This window comes from Styela clava, chromosome 4, assembly GCF_964204865.1.
Source record: "Styela clava chromosome 4, kaStyClav1.hap1.2, whole genome shotgun sequence".
Classification (NCBI taxonomy): domain Eukaryota; kingdom Metazoa; phylum Chordata; class Ascidiacea; order Stolidobranchia; family Styelidae; genus Styela; species Styela clava.
The window spans coordinates 9,484,979-9,504,512 of record NC_135253.1 but is presented as its reverse complement, the minus strand read 5'-3'; the positions used below and the strand labels follow the sequence as shown (position 1 = coordinate 9,504,512).

The 19,534-nt window shown below is 32.2% G+C and overlaps 1 protein-coding gene across 3 annotated transcripts in view; it reads right to left on the bottom strand.

Moving 5' to 3' along the window:
- Positions 1-19,534, bottom strand: part of LOC120327030 (rho guanine nucleotide exchange factor 12-like) — a 43,455-nt gene that overhangs the window by 20,607 nt on the left and 3,314 nt on the right. For 2 of the 3 annotated variants that reach the window (XM_039393408.2, XM_039393409.2), the window contains exons 6-14: positions 18,740-18,797; positions 16,785-16,903; positions 15,381-15,458; positions 14,425-14,526; positions 12,555-12,630; positions 8,117-8,178; positions 2,666-2,764; positions 1,607-1,699; positions 531-638 (exon numbers count right to left, since the gene is read on the bottom strand). In XM_039393408.2, the coding sequence (XP_039249342.2) occupies positions 531-638; positions 1,607-1,699; positions 2,666-2,764; positions 8,117-8,178; positions 12,555-12,630; positions 14,425-14,526; positions 15,381-15,458; positions 16,785-16,903; positions 18,740-18,797 (795 nt within the window). The remainder of the gene's footprint in view (positions 1-530; positions 639-1,606; positions 1,700-2,665; positions 2,765-8,116; positions 8,179-12,554; positions 12,631-14,424; positions 14,527-15,380; positions 15,459-16,784; positions 16,904-18,739; positions 18,798-19,534) is intronic. The other variant, XM_039393410.2, reaches the window with a different exon arrangement.

The following is a 19,534-nucleotide window of genomic DNA, read 5'->3' as shown; positions in this document are numbered from 1 at the left end:
TGTTCAAACAATTAATACTTATTTTGATGGGGCAAATAAGTGGATATTGAAAGACTTTTTTGAAAAAAAATTAGTCTTTTTAAATACCCATCATTAATCCAATTCACATCAAAACTTCAGTATTAATTGATATACGGTGATTATAATTTATTTATTTAATTTATATATTCAATTAATTACCCATATATTATTGTGATTCAAACCTAAAGCCTTAAATTAATTTTGTTGTTTTGATTCTCGTTTAAGTATTCTTGCAGTCAGAATCGGTAAAGCAAAGGCTAAGAGAAATATAGATAGGATCATACTACTATATTCAAACACATAACCATAATTCTACAGAAAATGCTACAACTATTCCATAAGCTTTAAATATAAAGCTTTGTTTTCCCTCTTTACAAATTTCAAAAATAAAAACGACCCAAAGTTTTATGTAGGAGAGAGTTAAAGGGGGCATGGAAACATAAAATCTTGATGTAGTAATCTTGATAAGTATTCTCTGCTTACGATGTACTTTCTTATTAAGAACTCACCAAAGCACATGGATCATGACTTCGAAATACATAGTATAAAAATACAGCTGTATGTGCAGGATGGACCTTAAGTTTATCAAAATCCTGGAAAGGTCCGTGATCAAGAGACTGAAAAACAAAAAACTTTATTTTAGTAAACAACATACCTAATACTGTTTGATAAAAATTTGATTAAAGAAAATATAAAATTACCAATAGATAAAGATTGTATGAAATTTGGAAATTTTTTTATCCTGGTGGGACGATGTAATCATTGCCAAGCTATGACCTCTTGTCCGGTTACCAGTCCATCTGGGGCATGGGGTTAGTTAGCGAGGTATTTGTTTCGGATGTATGGACTTGAATGATGAATTCACTACACAGGTATGGCTGTTTATCAGGGTAATTGTTCAGGGGAAAACACTGAATAAGATCATATGAATCCATGCTCATTTAATCAAGAGCAAATCAATTGAATTTTAGAAATAATATTCCAATAATTTCTAATATATTTATATTACAACATTGAAACAAAGCAAGAAAAATTCAACCCTTGCAATAATCTCCCAGAATTGCATATTCACTAAAATATTCCAATTCTATTATATCAATAAATTATTGCAAACAATATAAAAATAAAATAGCCGTTCTGGATCTTCCATGGAGCTCTGAAACAATGGATGTTCCTTTGACCCTTGACCCCATAAAAATTCTCCCTATACACTACCATTGTATATTTTTGATGCCAATTTTGATTGCATTTTAGCGAATTAGAACTTGTAAATGGGTATACTTCTTTAAAATGCAATTTGTTACATAGGCAACCAGCGTGAAACTGCAATGGGGGGTAATTTTAGCGTAGTCTAAAGCAGCTTTTCGGGGACCACTCTTTTGTTACCACATTTAATGTAAAAAATTCCTGAAGACAAAATGAATGCTGCTACGTTGCAACTCAATATTTAAAACCGTACCATAATCAATCTGAGTGAAAAAAGTCTGCATAGTTGCTAAAATGTCAATTGTGATGTCACCAGCTACTGTTAGTAAAATAAACCAAGAGGTTCATCCTTGTAGAAAATCCATAACAAAGGACTTACAGCATCAGCTTGGTCAAACAATTCCTCTTCTTCAAAATTCATAATAATAGGTCGTTGTGTGCCAACGTCATCCTTCGCTTTATGACGATCGGACTGTAATGTTCAAATTGAATATCTTCAAATAAATATATATTAGGAGTCGTTTATCACAGGAATATATCAACTGTCTGTCCTTACAAATGATCATTTCATTGAAATTACTTCTCATATGCTCATGTTTGGAACTTGACAGGCCATGACCAAATATATTAAAAATAACATTAAAGGAGAAGTACGACATTCAGCTACAAATGATCGTACGTTCACTTCAGCCTCAATAAAAATACCCTTAGTAATAAAATATGTTAAACATGGACTTTATACATCAGGCACCTTAATTTCACATTCATGTTTAAGGTAAGCGGCCATTGTTTGTAATAAATAATTGATAGTGAAAGTAGTGAAACTTGTTGGAATATAACAAAACCAGTTGGAAAGTGGCAATTAGGAACATGGAATGACCTATGAATTTTGTGCTAAATTTTTGTTCTTGTAGTGAAAAAACATTACACCACAACTAATGGAGAAATTTAATTTTTAGTATGTAAAGGTGGAAAGAGCTGGTAGGCTATTTACCTCATTTTCAATTTTTCCGACTCACTTTTTCTGTCCTATTACACTTTAAATTCAACTAGTTTGCATAATTCGTGAGCACTCTCCTACTACACTCGGCACAACTTGGCTGGAAATTTTGTTGACTACTAATCATTAGACCAGCCGTTCTCAAACAATGGGGCACAATCCACAAATGCATAGTCAATTCACTTTTTCTCGTGAAGCTAATTAAAAATTGCTCGCTTTTTTTGGATATTCACATTTCTTTATATTGAATATCAACGGTCCATCCATGTATTTTTAATGTGCTTTTTTTATTAAAACATACTTTCACGCCTCACTGTATTTTGAGTACTACTGCAATAGACTTTTGTGATTATATTTTTCAGCACTTGTATCTTGTTTTAGCAACCAGCCTTTTTGGGTCAGAAAGTAATATTCGGAATATTAAAATAAAATCCTTACATTTGAGTTATTATGAGATATTGTATTTTCATTATGGCCACCTTCTGTTGACATTGCGTCTTTTCCTGTGGTTTGATCGGGATCTCGAAATCTTTTTACCTGAAAATAATTTGCATATAATAATGAATCAAAGCCAACTTTAGGTAAACATGGTTACATTTTGTGCCACCTGTAGAAAAGTAACCAATTCATTGGTGGTGACTGGTGACAATACCAACTGTTTTAATAATAGCAAATAGGTAATTTTTAAGACTGTTGTTATGAAGAATCCACAATGTGTACCATTTTCAAGCACATAAGTCACCGTTGACAGGGTCATATCGGTACTGATACTGGCGATACCACATCAGTATATAATCTATCTAATCATTGTGTGAGCCAATAAGAAGTCAACATTAAAATGAGAAATTGGAAAATAAAATTCAACATAAAACAGAAATGCGCATGATTTTTAGAAAATCTTCTATAATATGCAAAATTCAGCATATTACTGTAATATTTCATAAATGATAAGTTGATAACATAAAAGATATAGTTTGAAACAATGTAGAAAAGGTCATCGTCTGAGAATGAATCATTTGAGGATTAGAAAATGGGATTGGATATTGACTTTATTGACAATGTCATATAGATATAGACAACATAAAATGACAATGATGAACTTGCTGGACTTCAACATAATAAACAAAAAAGGCTCTCAAAGATAGATACATCTTCAATATTGCAAGAAGTGTAATATTCAAAATAAAATAAAAAATAAAACACTGTGTAAGAAAGAAAATTCTTTTTTAAGAGAGTTCTTTTTTATATTCAGAGCACTCGAAAATGAATAATTCATATAGGAAGAATGACACAGTTAAGTAGGAAGAAACCGGACTTGAAAAATGCCGAGATGGACATGAAACTGAACAATGGTTTTGAATTTATGCTGATATCTAACAAAACAAAATTTTGGATTAGTAAGAAACACTGCTAGGAAATAGATAATCTTTCTACTCCATGAATAATACAGAATGGCCAAAAATGCAGAACTCATAGATTTCTCGATTACTTCTATGAAATGAAGAAAATTTATCCAACTCTGGAGCTTCTGTTTGTGTATGACTGTACCAACGGATTCAGTAATTTACCATAGGATCCTTTGCACAAAAGTTATGTTCTCTCTAAGGTGTGTGTGCACCAGGTTAGGGTTGGGCCATAATTTTCCTTATTTTAGTTCCATTACGAGGTCGGGGACTGCCTGTGTTAGCCAAGTTAATATACCCCCTGCCCACATGTTTCAATCTCTTTACACAACTTGATGTAAAGTAGGCGAATAAAATTAGTTACCTCCATATTGGTACACACACTTCTGGAGCGCCCTCTCTATTATATGTCCCAAATGACCCAGGTTCTATGCTCTATCAGTATTTACCCTGTAGTTTGGAATAAGGATGGATATAATATGGTCCTAATGATATGAATGGCATGCTCTGTATAGGAACATTGCCATATAGACAGATATAACAGTAAAATATTGGATGTTCACATCAGAACATGATTTTGAAGAGCATAGAAAATTCCATCTATTTTATGTCTGATGTGTGAACTTAGTACATGGAGAACTATGTTCACATTAACAATGAAAGTAGGTTTAGTTAATCATTTATTTTTTATCCAGACATAACATATTATCATGTGATTGTTTTTCATTCATTTTATTTATTTTAAGTGTGGAATTGCAAACAAGATTTTAAACTCAATGATATTCAACATTGCCGATACCTAATAATTTAGATTAGCAAAATTGATATTTTTTACTAAAAATTTGCCCCTTTCTCTATTGAAATCATATTGCCAGGTTATGGTATAATTTCAATGCAAACAGGTTTACAATAATTTAGTTTGATGAACTACAATGTACTGTTCTAAAAATGGAAATATCTTCCTGAAGTATTGTACATAGGTGTAGAGTGAAGCAAGTGTGTTCTTATCAAGCTTTACGTTTATTGACCTATCCCTATAGTGGGCGAGGTGAAAACCACATTTACGCGATATTGTAATTTGTAATGCTATCTTTTCTCATTTAACTGTCATATTCCAGATCAGTCTGACGCAAGCTAATTTTGTGATTACTTCAATATTATAAATAGTATATACAGTAATTACTGAGAATAAAGTAATTACGATATTGTATGCCAAGACAAAAAATGTACAGGTATTTTACTCTAAATTAATTTTGGAAAACTGTTATAGTACAATTCTGCAAAATAATTCCAATATCAAACTATATTTACAATAGGTCACAAGCATGCCTTAGGAAAATAGGCATTGATTTGCATACTTTTACCGAAAATTCTGTAAATGCTGATATTTGGAAAAAATTTAAAAAAATTTGATTACGTTATTATTCTGTTTAGAAAAGAATTCATAAAATAAATAAAGATACCTGACAAAGACAAAATAAAGAAAGAGGATTTGTATTACATTAGAGACAATCTGATATTGCGAAGGCAGCACGCTCGATGAATATGACATAAATATGAAAATAAAATCAGTAAAGATAGCATGCACCATGGCATATACATTCCTTTTGTTCAAAATAAATTATGAAAGTATACAATACAAAATACAGGACTGCTGATTATGTATTGCCTCATCAACAAAAGATTATAAAAATTGATATGATGCATTTTACTAACCAAAGACCTATTATGCCTTATAGCTCCTGATCGCTGTCTCGATAAGCGTGATTTTTTTGAAGACTTTAATAGAGGTATCTGAGAAATATTTTGTCCTGGTTCCCCAGAATTGCCCTTATTTTCCCAAGATATGTTTGGTGTAGAACTCTGCACGTTAGATGTAACAAAGTGTGGTGAAACAACATCGCAATCTTTCGGTTGTTCTTCTGATAGCGACGAATATGGATGAGAAAAGCTGCTCACACGACTGACAGGAAACCTGGGTTTATGCATGGAATCAAATGGAATACTGAAACTAGAACTATGTCCACGTCCATCATGCCAATACAGCGAAGAAGGTTCTTCCCATGCATTTATCGGAGAAGAGCTATAAAATCCTATAGAACCAGGCATATCACTGCCATCGGGAAGCATAGATGGCATACTATGTCGATTCAGTTTTTTAGAACTTTTGTCGCTGGCAACAGGTTTTTCTCGAAATTTCACCCTCGCAAAAACACCAGATTTTTTTTCACTAGATTTGCCTCCTTTTTCCATTTCTTTTCATAACAAGCGAATTCTAAACTATTTGAAATCAAAATTCACTCGATACAAGAACAATACATAACTGACCCTCAACAGTAAACAGACCTCAGACAAGTGGAATCCAACGAACGGTTAAATTATCAACCAAGTGAGACGTAAGTTACGAAAACTGCAACATTTATCATATATTGTAGGTTAATCATTAGCGTAATTCCCAGGGAAGGGTGTGCACTGTGCAGTGACGATATGTGATAAAACCGACAATGATTTGCTCAATAAAGGTCAACACACAGAACCTAATAGCAAATTTCAATAACATTATTTGTCTTTCAAATAGATAAGGTATCTAAAGTATTTCAGTTGATCAAGTTTATCATAATTTACAGATAATCCAAACAACAGTGGAGACAATGTAGTTGAAGCTTGGTGCCATGAAATCCCACTTGGTTGATAAGGCCCTAATACAATTTGGTTGCCCACTTGGTATTTTGTAAAAAAATTCCCAAAACGAAAGTAATATAAACATCAATTAGGCTATGGTATATTCCAAAACAGACTAAGGTTTGGGATATTCCAAATATATCTGTAAATTTTTTTTACATTCCAATAAACTGAAATTGTTGGTGTATAATATCTCAAATAAAAAGGGGAAACATTTTAGGATTGAACACTTCGACAAAAAGCATTGAAATATCTATATTTACTTCCTGAACACTAAAATTTCTGCTTACCAATTTCTAAAATATTCTCATCACTTACAAGTCTCTGACTGCATATCATAAAGTTTTCCTGCATATCAACACCATATTTAAAGCATATCCAATATTAAACACATCATGTGTGACTAGTATGAAAAATCTTCTTGTGTTACTGTAATTACAAATTCACCCATAAATCGATACCATTATACTCCCTAGATCTAATTGAAATGAATTATATAAAAAGCAGTTTTCCTAATATTACATGTACATCTAAATAAGGTGGGTCATTGTCATATATTGAATATGTCACTTGAAATGACATTGTCTTACTTGAGATCTTTTATTTCCTGAAGAGAACTTTATCGAAGCAAGTTTAAAGACACTTATTTGAGTGGCCAAAGTTATGGGAAATGACTAACGAGTTACATCAAGCCTTTTTCCAAAATTAGCCAGGGCAAGATATCAGTCTACACTAATGAGATCAAAACGAAAATATGGAAAAATTGAAAAACATATTTTGCTTTTCTGGTCTTATATATTTGTATCATGAATACAAGAACAGCAATACCTGTCTCAAACATAACTATGTAGTTTATCATGATGCACCAGTAATAATACTATCCTTCTACTGAACTTCTACTGTCGATGTCATAAATATTACCGCTGCATAGACGAGTCAAATTCCAATCACATTTCATTTTTAAATACTGATATGGTTAAATACGAACATTGTAATAGATACAGAATGAAAACTATTCAAAAAAATGGAATATAACAAAAGTATGTTTAGCTTATAATAGCTTTCTGTTAAATAAAGGGAAAAATTATGTCCATAAGCAAACTTTGGGCGTTGTATCATATTTTTACAGCATAGCAAACAAACCATACTAATAAAAGAAATGATTGTAAAAATGAGAACAATAAAAATAGAGAATTATTATAGTAGGGAGCAGTACGTTCATGAGATTACCAACTCACCGACTTGACATATAGAAAATATAGGTGAATAGGATTCAACAAAATAGGATTCAATGCTACTTTCTGGGTAACAAGCAGAATAGAAAGTAATTTGAGTTTTGATGGTGTAGTTTAGGTTATAGATATAATTTAAGTGTACATAATTAGAAAAGTGAGATTGGATTAAAATAGCTTTTTCTCACCGGAACATCATGAACATCCATGATTTATATTTAGCACCATTGCCATTTAAAATTCTTTTTTTTAAACAAATTATAAAACGAAATGATTCCAGATTTTTGCAAACGATTAGCATTCTAAGCAGAGAAGGAGGAGCTAGAATTCTTTGAAAAAAAAACAGAACATTTCCACTTCAGTGTTGCCCAACCAACTTGTACACCCTGGGCGAGGTGGTGGGAATATCGTTTGAATCAGATATTTGCGACGTCATCACAGTTTAGCCTGAAATTTAAACACTATGCCGCCGCACCCTGATTAAATTGTGCTCAGTAAAATTTGACAGAAGTCATCACGAATTTGGTTAAATTAAAATAGTCAACATTTATTTACTAAAAACAAGTCTCTACCTCTGTATCAGATGTTTCTACTTCTGTCATTCTATTGTCATCAGCCATATCACCTGTAGCATCTGAAGAGAAAACATAAAAGTTAGTATGAAGAAAACAGAGTACCCAAGCAGCAAAAATGAAAATTTTGAAGACTGGTGGTAGATTTGCGTCTGATATCTGAGAATTCAATTTGAATATCAGTTATTCTATTCGTACACACATGAATTGGACCTCCAGAAGTATGTGCACCAAGATGGCACACAACCTCAATTCGCACACACACATGAATGGGACCTCCAAGAGTATGTGCATCAGGATGGCGCACAACCTGAACATAGTATGTGTTACCAGGTTAGGGTTCAGGTTGTGCGCCATCTTGGTGCACATACTTCGGGAGCGCTCATAATTTTTTTTTTGCTGATTTATGTATGTTTTGAGGGCATTTGCTTAAGCAAGGTCAATCATGCTCACTCTGAAATAAAAGAAACTTTCCATATTGTAAAATGAAGGTAGTGGCCATTGTGCAAAGAGCAACAAGCTATACATACAAAATATAAAGAAGAAACATCCATATAAGATGGTTGGTTATACACAAGAAAAAAAAAGTAAGGTAAGTAATTTCGCAATACCTTATTTATAAGTATCAAGCTAATAAGAAAATATGCATCTCATATGCAGTTTTACCATAATCACCACTCATCAATTAGTAGATAAAAATAAATAGAGCTCACTTGATTTGAAATGTACAATCTAAAAAATGGTCCAACTCCCAATATGAAAAAATGTTACAAAAGCTTCAACCTATTGTGTTTTTTAAAATAACATTTAGCAAAAAACTGCTGTAATAAAAAAACTGAAAAAAAAAAAAAATACATCATCAAATTAGGATTCTAATCCCTAATGGTACATCTGAAAATATTCCAGAATTATATCTACATTTTTTAATATATTTGTTTCTGATAAATATGAAAGTGACTCTTTTTCTATCGATCACGCCTTGAAGAAAAAACCTCCCTTCAATACTCTGTCATTCCAATTTGTATGGATCAAATATAATTTAAATAGACCTTTTTCAGTGGTAAAACTATACCAAGTAGTCAGCTAACAAAAGAGGAATTTCACAGTAACACTGCCTAATTTTCTGAAGAGTAACACTTCCAAGACAGCTTACACTCAAAATTCTATTTAACCTAGATTATTAGAATATTCCTGTTACTAATTTCTAGACTGCTAAGCAGTATATAACAACTTGTTGACAAGCATATTAGCTGACATGGGAAGGTCTACATTGGGCAGTTGTAATAGTAAATGTCTTTATATTGGCTGACCGACTTGTACCAGATGGAATACTACCTACATCAATATTGACACTAAAGAAACAACTGTCGAACAAATATCGCATTTCATTGAAGGAGTGAAATTCATTTTGAACTCAGAACCCTTCCTTTAATTTCAATTTATTTGAATTTTTTGCCAATAATAACTACTTTCGAAACATAACATGAAATCCCTTTAAAATTGAGGAAACAGTAGCCTATATAACCTTAACTTATTTTTTTCAATTTTGCGGGACCGGATAGGGGTACGTCTTCAGTGCTTTTGCACTGATGGATTCTATGATAGTTGACTTATGCTCGTCTGAAAAAGTTGGACTTCGGTCAAACAAAATGTACTTAAAATATATTCGAGTTGTTATGCCAAAAAACTTTTGAATCACTTGTAGTCGGCTACACTCTTGCATCACCGCATGTACATGGATCCACAGCTGCTAGTAAGGATATCCTTACCCAGAGAATTACAAATGAGTATTTTAAAATTCCTCTTCATGACTCACTTTAATTTAAATAAATGCTTTTTACAATTTTTTTTGGTTTATTTTAAAAATACGATCACAAACTGATTAGTGCCCCAATGAATCTGGCTTATGAAAGAGATGAATTGAGCTATCTCTATAACACTGATCAATTCAAAAGAAGCTATTAGTTGACAGAGGTGGATTCAACTATTCTATTGGAAGTTTATATAGTTTCAGATAAATACTCACAGATTTACCTTTGATAACACTGAAAAAAAATCCAACCTCACTAAAAATCAGTAATTTTGAATATCTGTAATGAAATACTGCTTTTTCCTCACTTTTTGAAGTCAAATCTCATTCAATCATAAGTCATATAGAAAAGATGATACTTTCATATTGCAGTTTGTGAATTTTGGAAGCTTTTAAATCACAATGAAATATTGAAACTAGTATAAAATAAGTATACTTTCTGAATTCAAGTGATCTTATATAAGAAATACAAAGTGTTTCAGTTCTATTGTCAACAATTTTGTTTTGCTCAAAAGTAGTTTCTATGAAAAGCACCTATGCTGCGTAACTCCTAGATTATGTTCGACTGTATGGAACTTAGTTTTTAGTACATGTTTAAGATTTCCTTATAACAAGCATTTGGATATGAAACCATGTCAACGCATTCGAAATATTTATCGAACTATTCATTGCGAAAGCACCAGTTTCAAAATTTTTTTTCTGGATATACACAAGAGTTTTTTTTTTGCATCGAACCAAAATTTGAAATTGATGATATTTAAAGTAGACGACATAAAAGACTTCGAAAATGAAAATTTTTGTTGATGTAAAAGTCATTATATATATTCTCAATAATATCTGAGATGAAACAGGAACGAACTGAAAAGTAAAATATTCTGAATCTGATATTATCACTAGGATATTGTTTTTCATCATATCCATCATCGCCATCTAATTTGCCTAGAGTCCTAGACCTTTCCTTTTGAGGCTCATCTAAGAGTCAAACTAAGTGCTATGTTAGTTAAAAACTACCGATATAGCTACATAAGTTTTTGTAGCGAGGCATGCAAATAAGCATCATAATATTATGAGCAACATCACACAAATATGGTATGACAGCATGTCACACGAATGGCTAGACCACTGTAATTTCGCAGTATCACAGCGCTTCATTCATTTTACTATGAGTTAGCTCTCAGAAGTAAAACCCAGCGAGCTAACACAGGAAGTAGTGAGGATTGCTTGTTCATTCTACGTTTCTTAGTCAACGCAGGAAGTATCAAATAGTGTGTTGCTCATTCACAACACGGATATAGGGTGTGATATTTTACTTATATGGAAATATCGTGGGTGAGCATATTTTATCAAAACACATAAAAAAAGGTCATGTTTCGAATTAAAATGAATAAAAACAAGTGCCTAATATTAGGCATTTCCAAATAATTTCACATTTTATTAGGAGTGGGCCAACCATAACTATAATAGTTGGATAAGATATACAGAATGTTTATAGTCTCAAAAATATTTTAAATTGAAAATGCTATTTATCGTTACTTTATAGTTTTTTGGCCCCCTTAATTAAGTGTACTTAACAAAAGAAGTAAAAAAACTTACTTACATAAACACTGATTATGACAAAACGAAAAAAAAAATGGCAAAAATAAATTGAGAATTGACTTCATAACCAAATTTCAACAGGACTCTGTTCACTCTGATAACACCCAGACCTAGTATTATAATTTTTAATTTACGACAATAATCTAATATATGAATATTAGTATATGTCAGAAATATACCATTAATCCACATTATGAGGTATATGTATTATTTTGCTGTTTCTGTTTTATTTGAAAAATAAAGACGGGTCATCAAAGGGTGATGGCCTGAATAGCCCATTTTAATTGACCATACCGTTGTTATGATAGCCTATAGATGCACCATGACTGCTTATGATTTTGTTAACATAACATTATCTTGACACTGTGTTTGGAGTCAAAGGTGTGAAATCATATGAGACTGATACCGGGAAGTAATTCTTGGAACAATGTAGCGGACATTTTCAGATATGATTGAATAATATATGATCCCAATGGACTGTACTTATATCTCATTTTCGAGAGATCTGAAATTTTCACTTCCACAATTTTGAATTCCCCAAAGTCAATCCATGAGTCAAAAGTTTTGAACTTCATGCATTCCGGAATCTGAATTTTATACTTTTAAAAGAAATACTCACTAGTGTTGAGTTTAAAAAATGCTCAGAGACCAACACTAAAAAAAATGATAATCTGCAAGAATGTAACTCCAGAGTACTGTTGCAGAAAATTTTTTAAAAGAGTAAAAGATTTGAAATTCTCAAATCATGAGTTTGATTATTGAATAGCTCAATTGGAACTTTTCTCAGAATCTACAATCTTGTTTCACATTACCAAAATGTTACATATTGGACTAGTGTCTAATAGAATGTATGTTAGTTATTATGTTGATATCACATGTTTCAGATCTCAAGCTCAAGTCCTTTTAATTCAAGCTTTTAAAAAAAGTACCTCGACCAGGTATAAAATCAGATTTGATTTCAAATAAATCGCAAAATTTACTTCTAAGTATTTCTTTATACCGACATAATTGAAAAAAAATAACTAAACATACCTGGAATTCTCATATTATGTTCATTTATTAGCTGAATAGGGATATCCTGTGCCTGCCTTGAACTTTCAGCCTGTATCTAAAAAAATAGAATTTGTAAACTGTTAAATAAATTGTAAGACAAAATTCCTAAAATAAAAACTAATGATAATGAACATTGTCTGTCCCATGTATGATTCTTACTTAGTAACAAAATCTTTTTGAGCGAGTTACTATGGGACTTCAAAAAATAGTGATCAAAACTGGAAAGACAAAAATACAGTCTGGTGATATAGCGCCATCTTGAGGATGTTGGATTTTCCAGCAGTTGAATAAAACATGCTGCATGCATAGAAAATGCAATGATATATAGAGACAAACGTAGAATGTCACAAAAATCACTTTCACAGATTCAATAGGAAATTGATACTATTCACAGCTAATCCAATAACGCATTATGAAGTTCAATTTATCTCACAAAAAAAAAAATTAAAGTAATATATCATGCAGTAGAGGTATAGTTATACCAAATGAAAATCTTTTATCCGCTATGTCGTTTCTAAAGAGAAAGAAAATACCAAGGAACTTGGGAGAATTAAAACAATATGATTAATCTTAAGTTCATAATACTAACTTCGTTTCAAAATACAACCAGAAAGAACCATCAGGAAAACCTATGCATCTAACTCAGTGGTTCTCAACCTTTTACCGACCGCATACCACTTTACTGTTTTTTTACTATGGCCGCGTACCACCGACAAAGCTCCTTTTCTGGCGTAGAGAAAAAGACACAAGAAATGTGCTATGGAAGTATTTTGTAATGTGGCACTACATCCTTTGTGGCGTAAAACGCAAAACGGACAAAAACAATATGCCCATATCGCTTCATTTAAGGTGGGCAATAGCGGGCGATGGCGATCTCTAAAAACGAGAACTGATAGCGCACCAGAGCTGTGGACGTTTCCACGACCATTGACCCCGGAAAAATTACCCCTATGCTTTACTATTCCAAACTTCATGCTTATTTTGAGAGTGTTTTGATTGTAGGCTCATATAAACTGGTTTACGTGCCTTACATCATCATTTTTACTAAAATGAATCAACAATGTGCCGTTTGCGGATACTGATATAGCTAAGTTTGGCCTTGTCCATCGCAGCATTTGCGAGATTCAATTTTGACTACTGCAACTTAAGTAAAGCTCCGCAGAAGACATAATGATAATTACCGTAAGTTAATTAATGCACAATTATTTTTTGAAACACAACTGAAAACTGACGAATATCACTCAAAACTACAAAAACCAGCCAATGTTTGCAACCATGCTTGAATATCTGTTTGAGCGAAAAAAGTGTCAGAGCGGCTGGGTGCAGAAATTGCAATTGTTACGTGTTGCGTCATTATTGACTCCTTGGTTATAGTTACAAGGAAACTGATGCTTGGGGAAACATCCATAAACGCTAATTAGCGAATACATACAGTAAGAAAAAGCGTTGCTGGCATATTTTCAGCCAACTGAAAGGTTAATTGTTGCAATAATTCAAATCTGCTCGCGTACCACTTGAAAAGCTCTCACGTACCATCAGTGGTACACGTACCACAGGTTGGGAACCACTGAACTAACTGTATATGTCTATTTGTATAAATGGTGCAAATCATCACTGCTTCTGTAAAAGACTATTAGGCTGGTGTATGGAGAACAGGTTTGAATTTCAGGTTACAAACGTAAAATGTACTGTCAATCAGGAATACAGCTCTATATTTGCAGAGGTATAACGCTTTTGTTTGGGTAAATTGATTCTGTAAACCAAGTTTCATGATACATATTGAATTGTGGTTTTATATTTCCAGAATCCGAAGGTGAAAAAAACTTTTTATTTTGAAAAAAGTGACAACCTTCCATAACTGTTTTTCTAAATCTTGTAATAATTTTTGAGCAGTTCCTAGATCTTCGATCAATTTCTTGTTTGGATCTTTTGCATATTCTTCTTTAATACGCTGAGAAAAAAAGAAAATAAAAAAATATCCAACAAAACCAGGCAAACAAAAAAATATTGTAAAACATGCTATGAAACGAGCAAGAAAAAAATGGATTTACAAAAATGAAAGTAAGAAACAAGCAAAAATGATAAACAAATTAAATATGATGAATTCATGGTAAAAACAGATCAATTTTTCAACACATGCCTTTTTGTAATCTTGAATACTTTCAAATTTATCCCGGGAATGAGGAAAATCGATAAGACATCGTAATCATTTGACGAACCCTCCCTCATCTAGTTGGCATTCAATTTGGGTACGAGAATAGTTAACCAGTTACTTGTTTCAAATTCATGGCCTTTGGAAGATCTAACTGTCAGTACTTGGGCTTTCGAAACTTCAATTATCACCCACTCAGTTTCCAGAATACTTGTTATTCTTACAGCCACTAACAATAAAGTTTGTCAAACAATGTTGGAATCTAAGTTCAGAAACTCAGGTTTGGGATCGTTATTAAGCCAATAAACAAAGTCTTACCCTGAATGCGAGAGAACTCCATGGCTATTGCAAAAGATTCCATTTATTCTGATCATATCTGACTTACATTCAAATGTAACCTTATTTATAGAACTAATAAGATTTGTTAACATAAATTTGCCGTGTGCGAAGAACAGTCAGAAACTCGTATTATTTCCCTCACCCGATCATGAATTTGTACAAAAATAAAGCAAAATAACTTGGAAAATGCATTGTATCAGAACATGTTTATGAAATTGAACCTAAGATTTAATAATGATGGTACAAGATCAATTGATTACAAAGAATCCTGACTTTATCTTTTCAATAAATTAACAAAATAAAAATATTCAAACCTCAACTTCTAACTTTTCTTGTTCAACCATTTTCTTTATAGTCTTCACTTTCTCATCATGAAAGGAAGTATCTTTGACCTAAAAAATTAGAAATACTTTTCATTTGAATGCAACATCGATGTTAGCTGCAGCAATGTGATAGAATCTTAAGCAAGCCCTCAGATGAAAATGAGTGAGGATAATGAAATAAAAATTATAGCCAAATTATATAGAAAATCCACAATTTTGATATAACTTCTCAATGCCAACAAATCTTAGGCTGAAGTGATTAGTCCTTCGATGAAACTGGGTAGGATAACAGTGAGGATAACAAAGATAAAAATTACAGCCAAATTCACAACTTTTATGACATTTGATATTACTTCTCAATGCGACCAAATCTTAAGCCAAAGTCACAGGCCCTCAGAAGAAACTGGGTTGGCTATCGGTTAGAATATTGAAGACAAAAATTAGAGCCAAATCATATAGAAATACTCCCAACATTGATGTTCGATATGACTTTTCTGCAACATTCCCAGCCCGCATATGGCAAATATAATTGCTATTATTTTCGGATTTGGTTATATCGAGTTTCGATTCAAATAAATTTCTAGATATCGCTTGTTCATACAAGGTGAGAGATGAAAAACTTAACTTATATACTTCAGATGTTACATAAGGTAACTTTTTGTATTTGTTTTAATCAAGTGCTTGTGACCATGCTCACACAACAGAAAGCTATAACCGTCACATACCGCGCTAAGATAAACAAATTTATTTGCTATCTTATGAAACACAATTACACCCCCGGTGTGTGATATGATTAAATATTAATTGATAAGTTGATAGATCTAGATAAAAATACCCTGATGGTATGTTGAATTTCGATAAACTTTTCAACAGTGCTGATGGGACAGGTGGGCAAAAATATAAAGTGGAAACACATGAATTCATAAATTGAAAATCTGGGAAGAAGATCTATTTTGCCAATCTGACAAAAATACAAAGACCAAGCACTATAAAAACAAATTTTTGGTGAAAAGTTCCCTCCCAAATCGATATTAAAGCTGCCAACTGCTCGACCAGTCTGTATATGTGTTTCATGATACGAAATTACTTAAAACTGTTTTCGCTAAATTTTGAAGTTTTATTTTTTCAATCATTCACCAATATGTTACTGGACGTAAAATTTGGAAGTTTACTGATGCTTTTTAAAATGATACATCACCATTTGTATGTTAATATAAGAACATAAGGACAAAAATTCTTCAGAATTTGTTGTATGCTATGGTCATAGACAATATTCTGTGATTTGACAAGGTCTAATTTGAAACAAAATACATAATTTGAGGTTGAGGTTGAAATAACTATAATATCAATTTCAGGATTTTAAATATAATATGAATATTAAATAATCTTTCTCACCACCATAGACTGTGGTCTGCTGCTTGGCTGTCCAGAACTGCTCACTAAATCTGGAGAGGTCACAGAGTCCGTTTGTGGCAGAGATGGGCCAAGCAGAGTGAGTGCTACATACTGGCCCGCTGGAAAACAAATATCAATAATTATTTCAATTAGGTTGATAGTTTGCTACATTGTAAAAATGTGTGTGAGTGTAAGAACTGACATAATCTAGGTTCTACAAGAGGGGTGGGTACGGTTTTTAGAGGGGCAAAAAATTTTGCCCACCTACACTGGCCGGCCCCAAGTAAGTGTGACATATAAAGTTACATTTTATGAACAATAATATTTACAGTGTTACAAAAAAAACGAAAAACAATAAGCCTCATGCCAAAACTAAATTTAATCGCAATCTCAACAAAATCCTTAAGCTATTTTATAGCTGAAACATCAAAATTTGGTTTTAGTTCGGTTGTGGCAGCATCAGGCAGGCACGATTGAATCCATCGAGCCGGATTTGGAACCGGGCCGAAGTTTGACCACATCGGTTCTACAACATCGATGAGTATCAAAAATTTGAATTTTTAAATTTGATATTAATACCTATTTTTTAGTTTAATTCTAGGGATACCAAAATAAACATTCTTGATAAAGCAATGATTTTTGTTTTGACTAGATAGATACTTGTATTTCATTGCACTCTACAGTGATACCTCGATATTCAAACGACTTGTTTCGGCAGTCGACTAAAAAAATTCTAGTCAAAAATGATGCGGTACTCAACAGAAAAAATTGGGGGGTCGAACATCCGAGGGTGTCACCCAAACCGAGCTTCTCGGCTGCATCTTCACCATTCAACAAGAGAGCGGTGCTCAATACATGGACATGAAAACCAAAACGAAGTAGTACGTGTGTGCAATCTGTCACAGTTGACTATCGGTACAACAATCTTCATGACTAACACAAATACGGAACTGCCACAAGGTGTACAAGTTTTTATGGCGTCATCGCACTCAAAAAACGAATCCCATAGAGCCCACAAAAATTTGCTCAAAGGTACAGTAACTGATACAAAAAATTTTATATTTTTGTCTTAGTTATAATATTCATAATCAATTATTTAGGTACACGCTTTGTTAATATTTTGGGTAGCTTCGAATACGTAAGACCAAAATAAAATAATTACAATTCTTTCTTCTTGAACAAATTATGTTTGACTACCGAGATATCAAAACTAATCATATGCGAATGACAACTTTTCAAATGCCAACAAGTAGGGGAGTAGGGGAATATGGGTAGATATCTGATAAGTAGAATAATTCCCCAATGGTAATGTCAGTGGTAAAACTTGCAATATGAAGAAGAGCAGGTTACGTCTTCACAGTTTAATAAATTAACCACCAGTATTGCAGAAGTGTATAATATCAGCTTTCAGATTGCATACCATATTTTATGCTATTTTTTCAAGTAGTATTTGGTTGTATTAAAGTTGGGTAATCTCGGTGAAAGTATAAAACTCAATCAAATTGAATGACTTTTTATACATCTTGAATGTAATATCAAGAAAGTTCCAAACTCATTATATATTTAAATCCATTTTGAATAAATTTTTTGACATTTCAAATTCTTTGTTAGGAATAATTTAGGTTAGTTTCGTGAAGAAAAATTATCAATTTAAGCAATTGGAATCTATCAGTATATCGGTAACTGAAAAAGTTCCATTTCTAAAAAAGGCGAAAATATAAATTTCAACTTTCCTGTATTTCCAAATTCAAACTTGTTGAGCATGAATCAATTTAAAAAAATATTGAATATTCCACATTCAAAAATATAATTTTAGAATGTATTCGTAATAGCAGACATACTAAAATTCTGTTTTAGTGGTTTGTCTGATTTGATACCAAAGTTATGATGCAAAGTGCTAATTTTATATAAAGAAGTAAACATCACTCATAGCCATAAACCATAATCCAACTTACATTTAATAAGTTTCACGACCTCAATGTGATTAGAGTCTGTGACATTTGTTCCATTCACCTATAACAAAATAATATCATGAAACAGGATCAAATTTAATAATACGAAAAGGTAATACCTATTTATATGTAATTATGTCTAGCGTATCAGTCACATTGTGTTCTTTTAGCTTGATAACATGGCAATGAATAGAAACTTTAAGAACAAGAACAATATTGCAATTGACAACAAAGAATTGAACATTCAAAAACAATAAAAAGTTGTTTTAATTAATACAGAAAATTCTTTTTTTCAAAAAATATCCTCAGTTGAAAAGTAGGATCATTAGGCTTGCAGAGACAAAATAAAATTCAAAAACAAAAAACTACCAGACCATCATCCTTTGGTCTGGGTTTCGAAGCTATTCAGATGTTAATTTTGATTTCAGTGTCTTATATCTATTTTCTGGTTTGGCTGTAGACATTTACAATTTTCAAAAATTGTGATTTTTTCAAAACTTCGGAATGGGACATAATCTTTTATGTTTCTACTGCAGTGATATACGAAAAATTCATCTTTTTTAGAAACATTTTGGATAGTCCCAGTTGTAAAGCATGAATTTGAGAGAAAAAATTTGCATCCATACACAGGCCACAGGCCAAAAATATTCACTCAAATTATTAATATATAAAAACACTAATCCGGCTAAAGCTTTTCAATGTCAAGTTAATGGTATGTATGGTATAGTAAATATCTGTTTTCCAAATTATGGGTAAATTCAGAATATACAATAATATCATTATTCAATATTAAAAAAA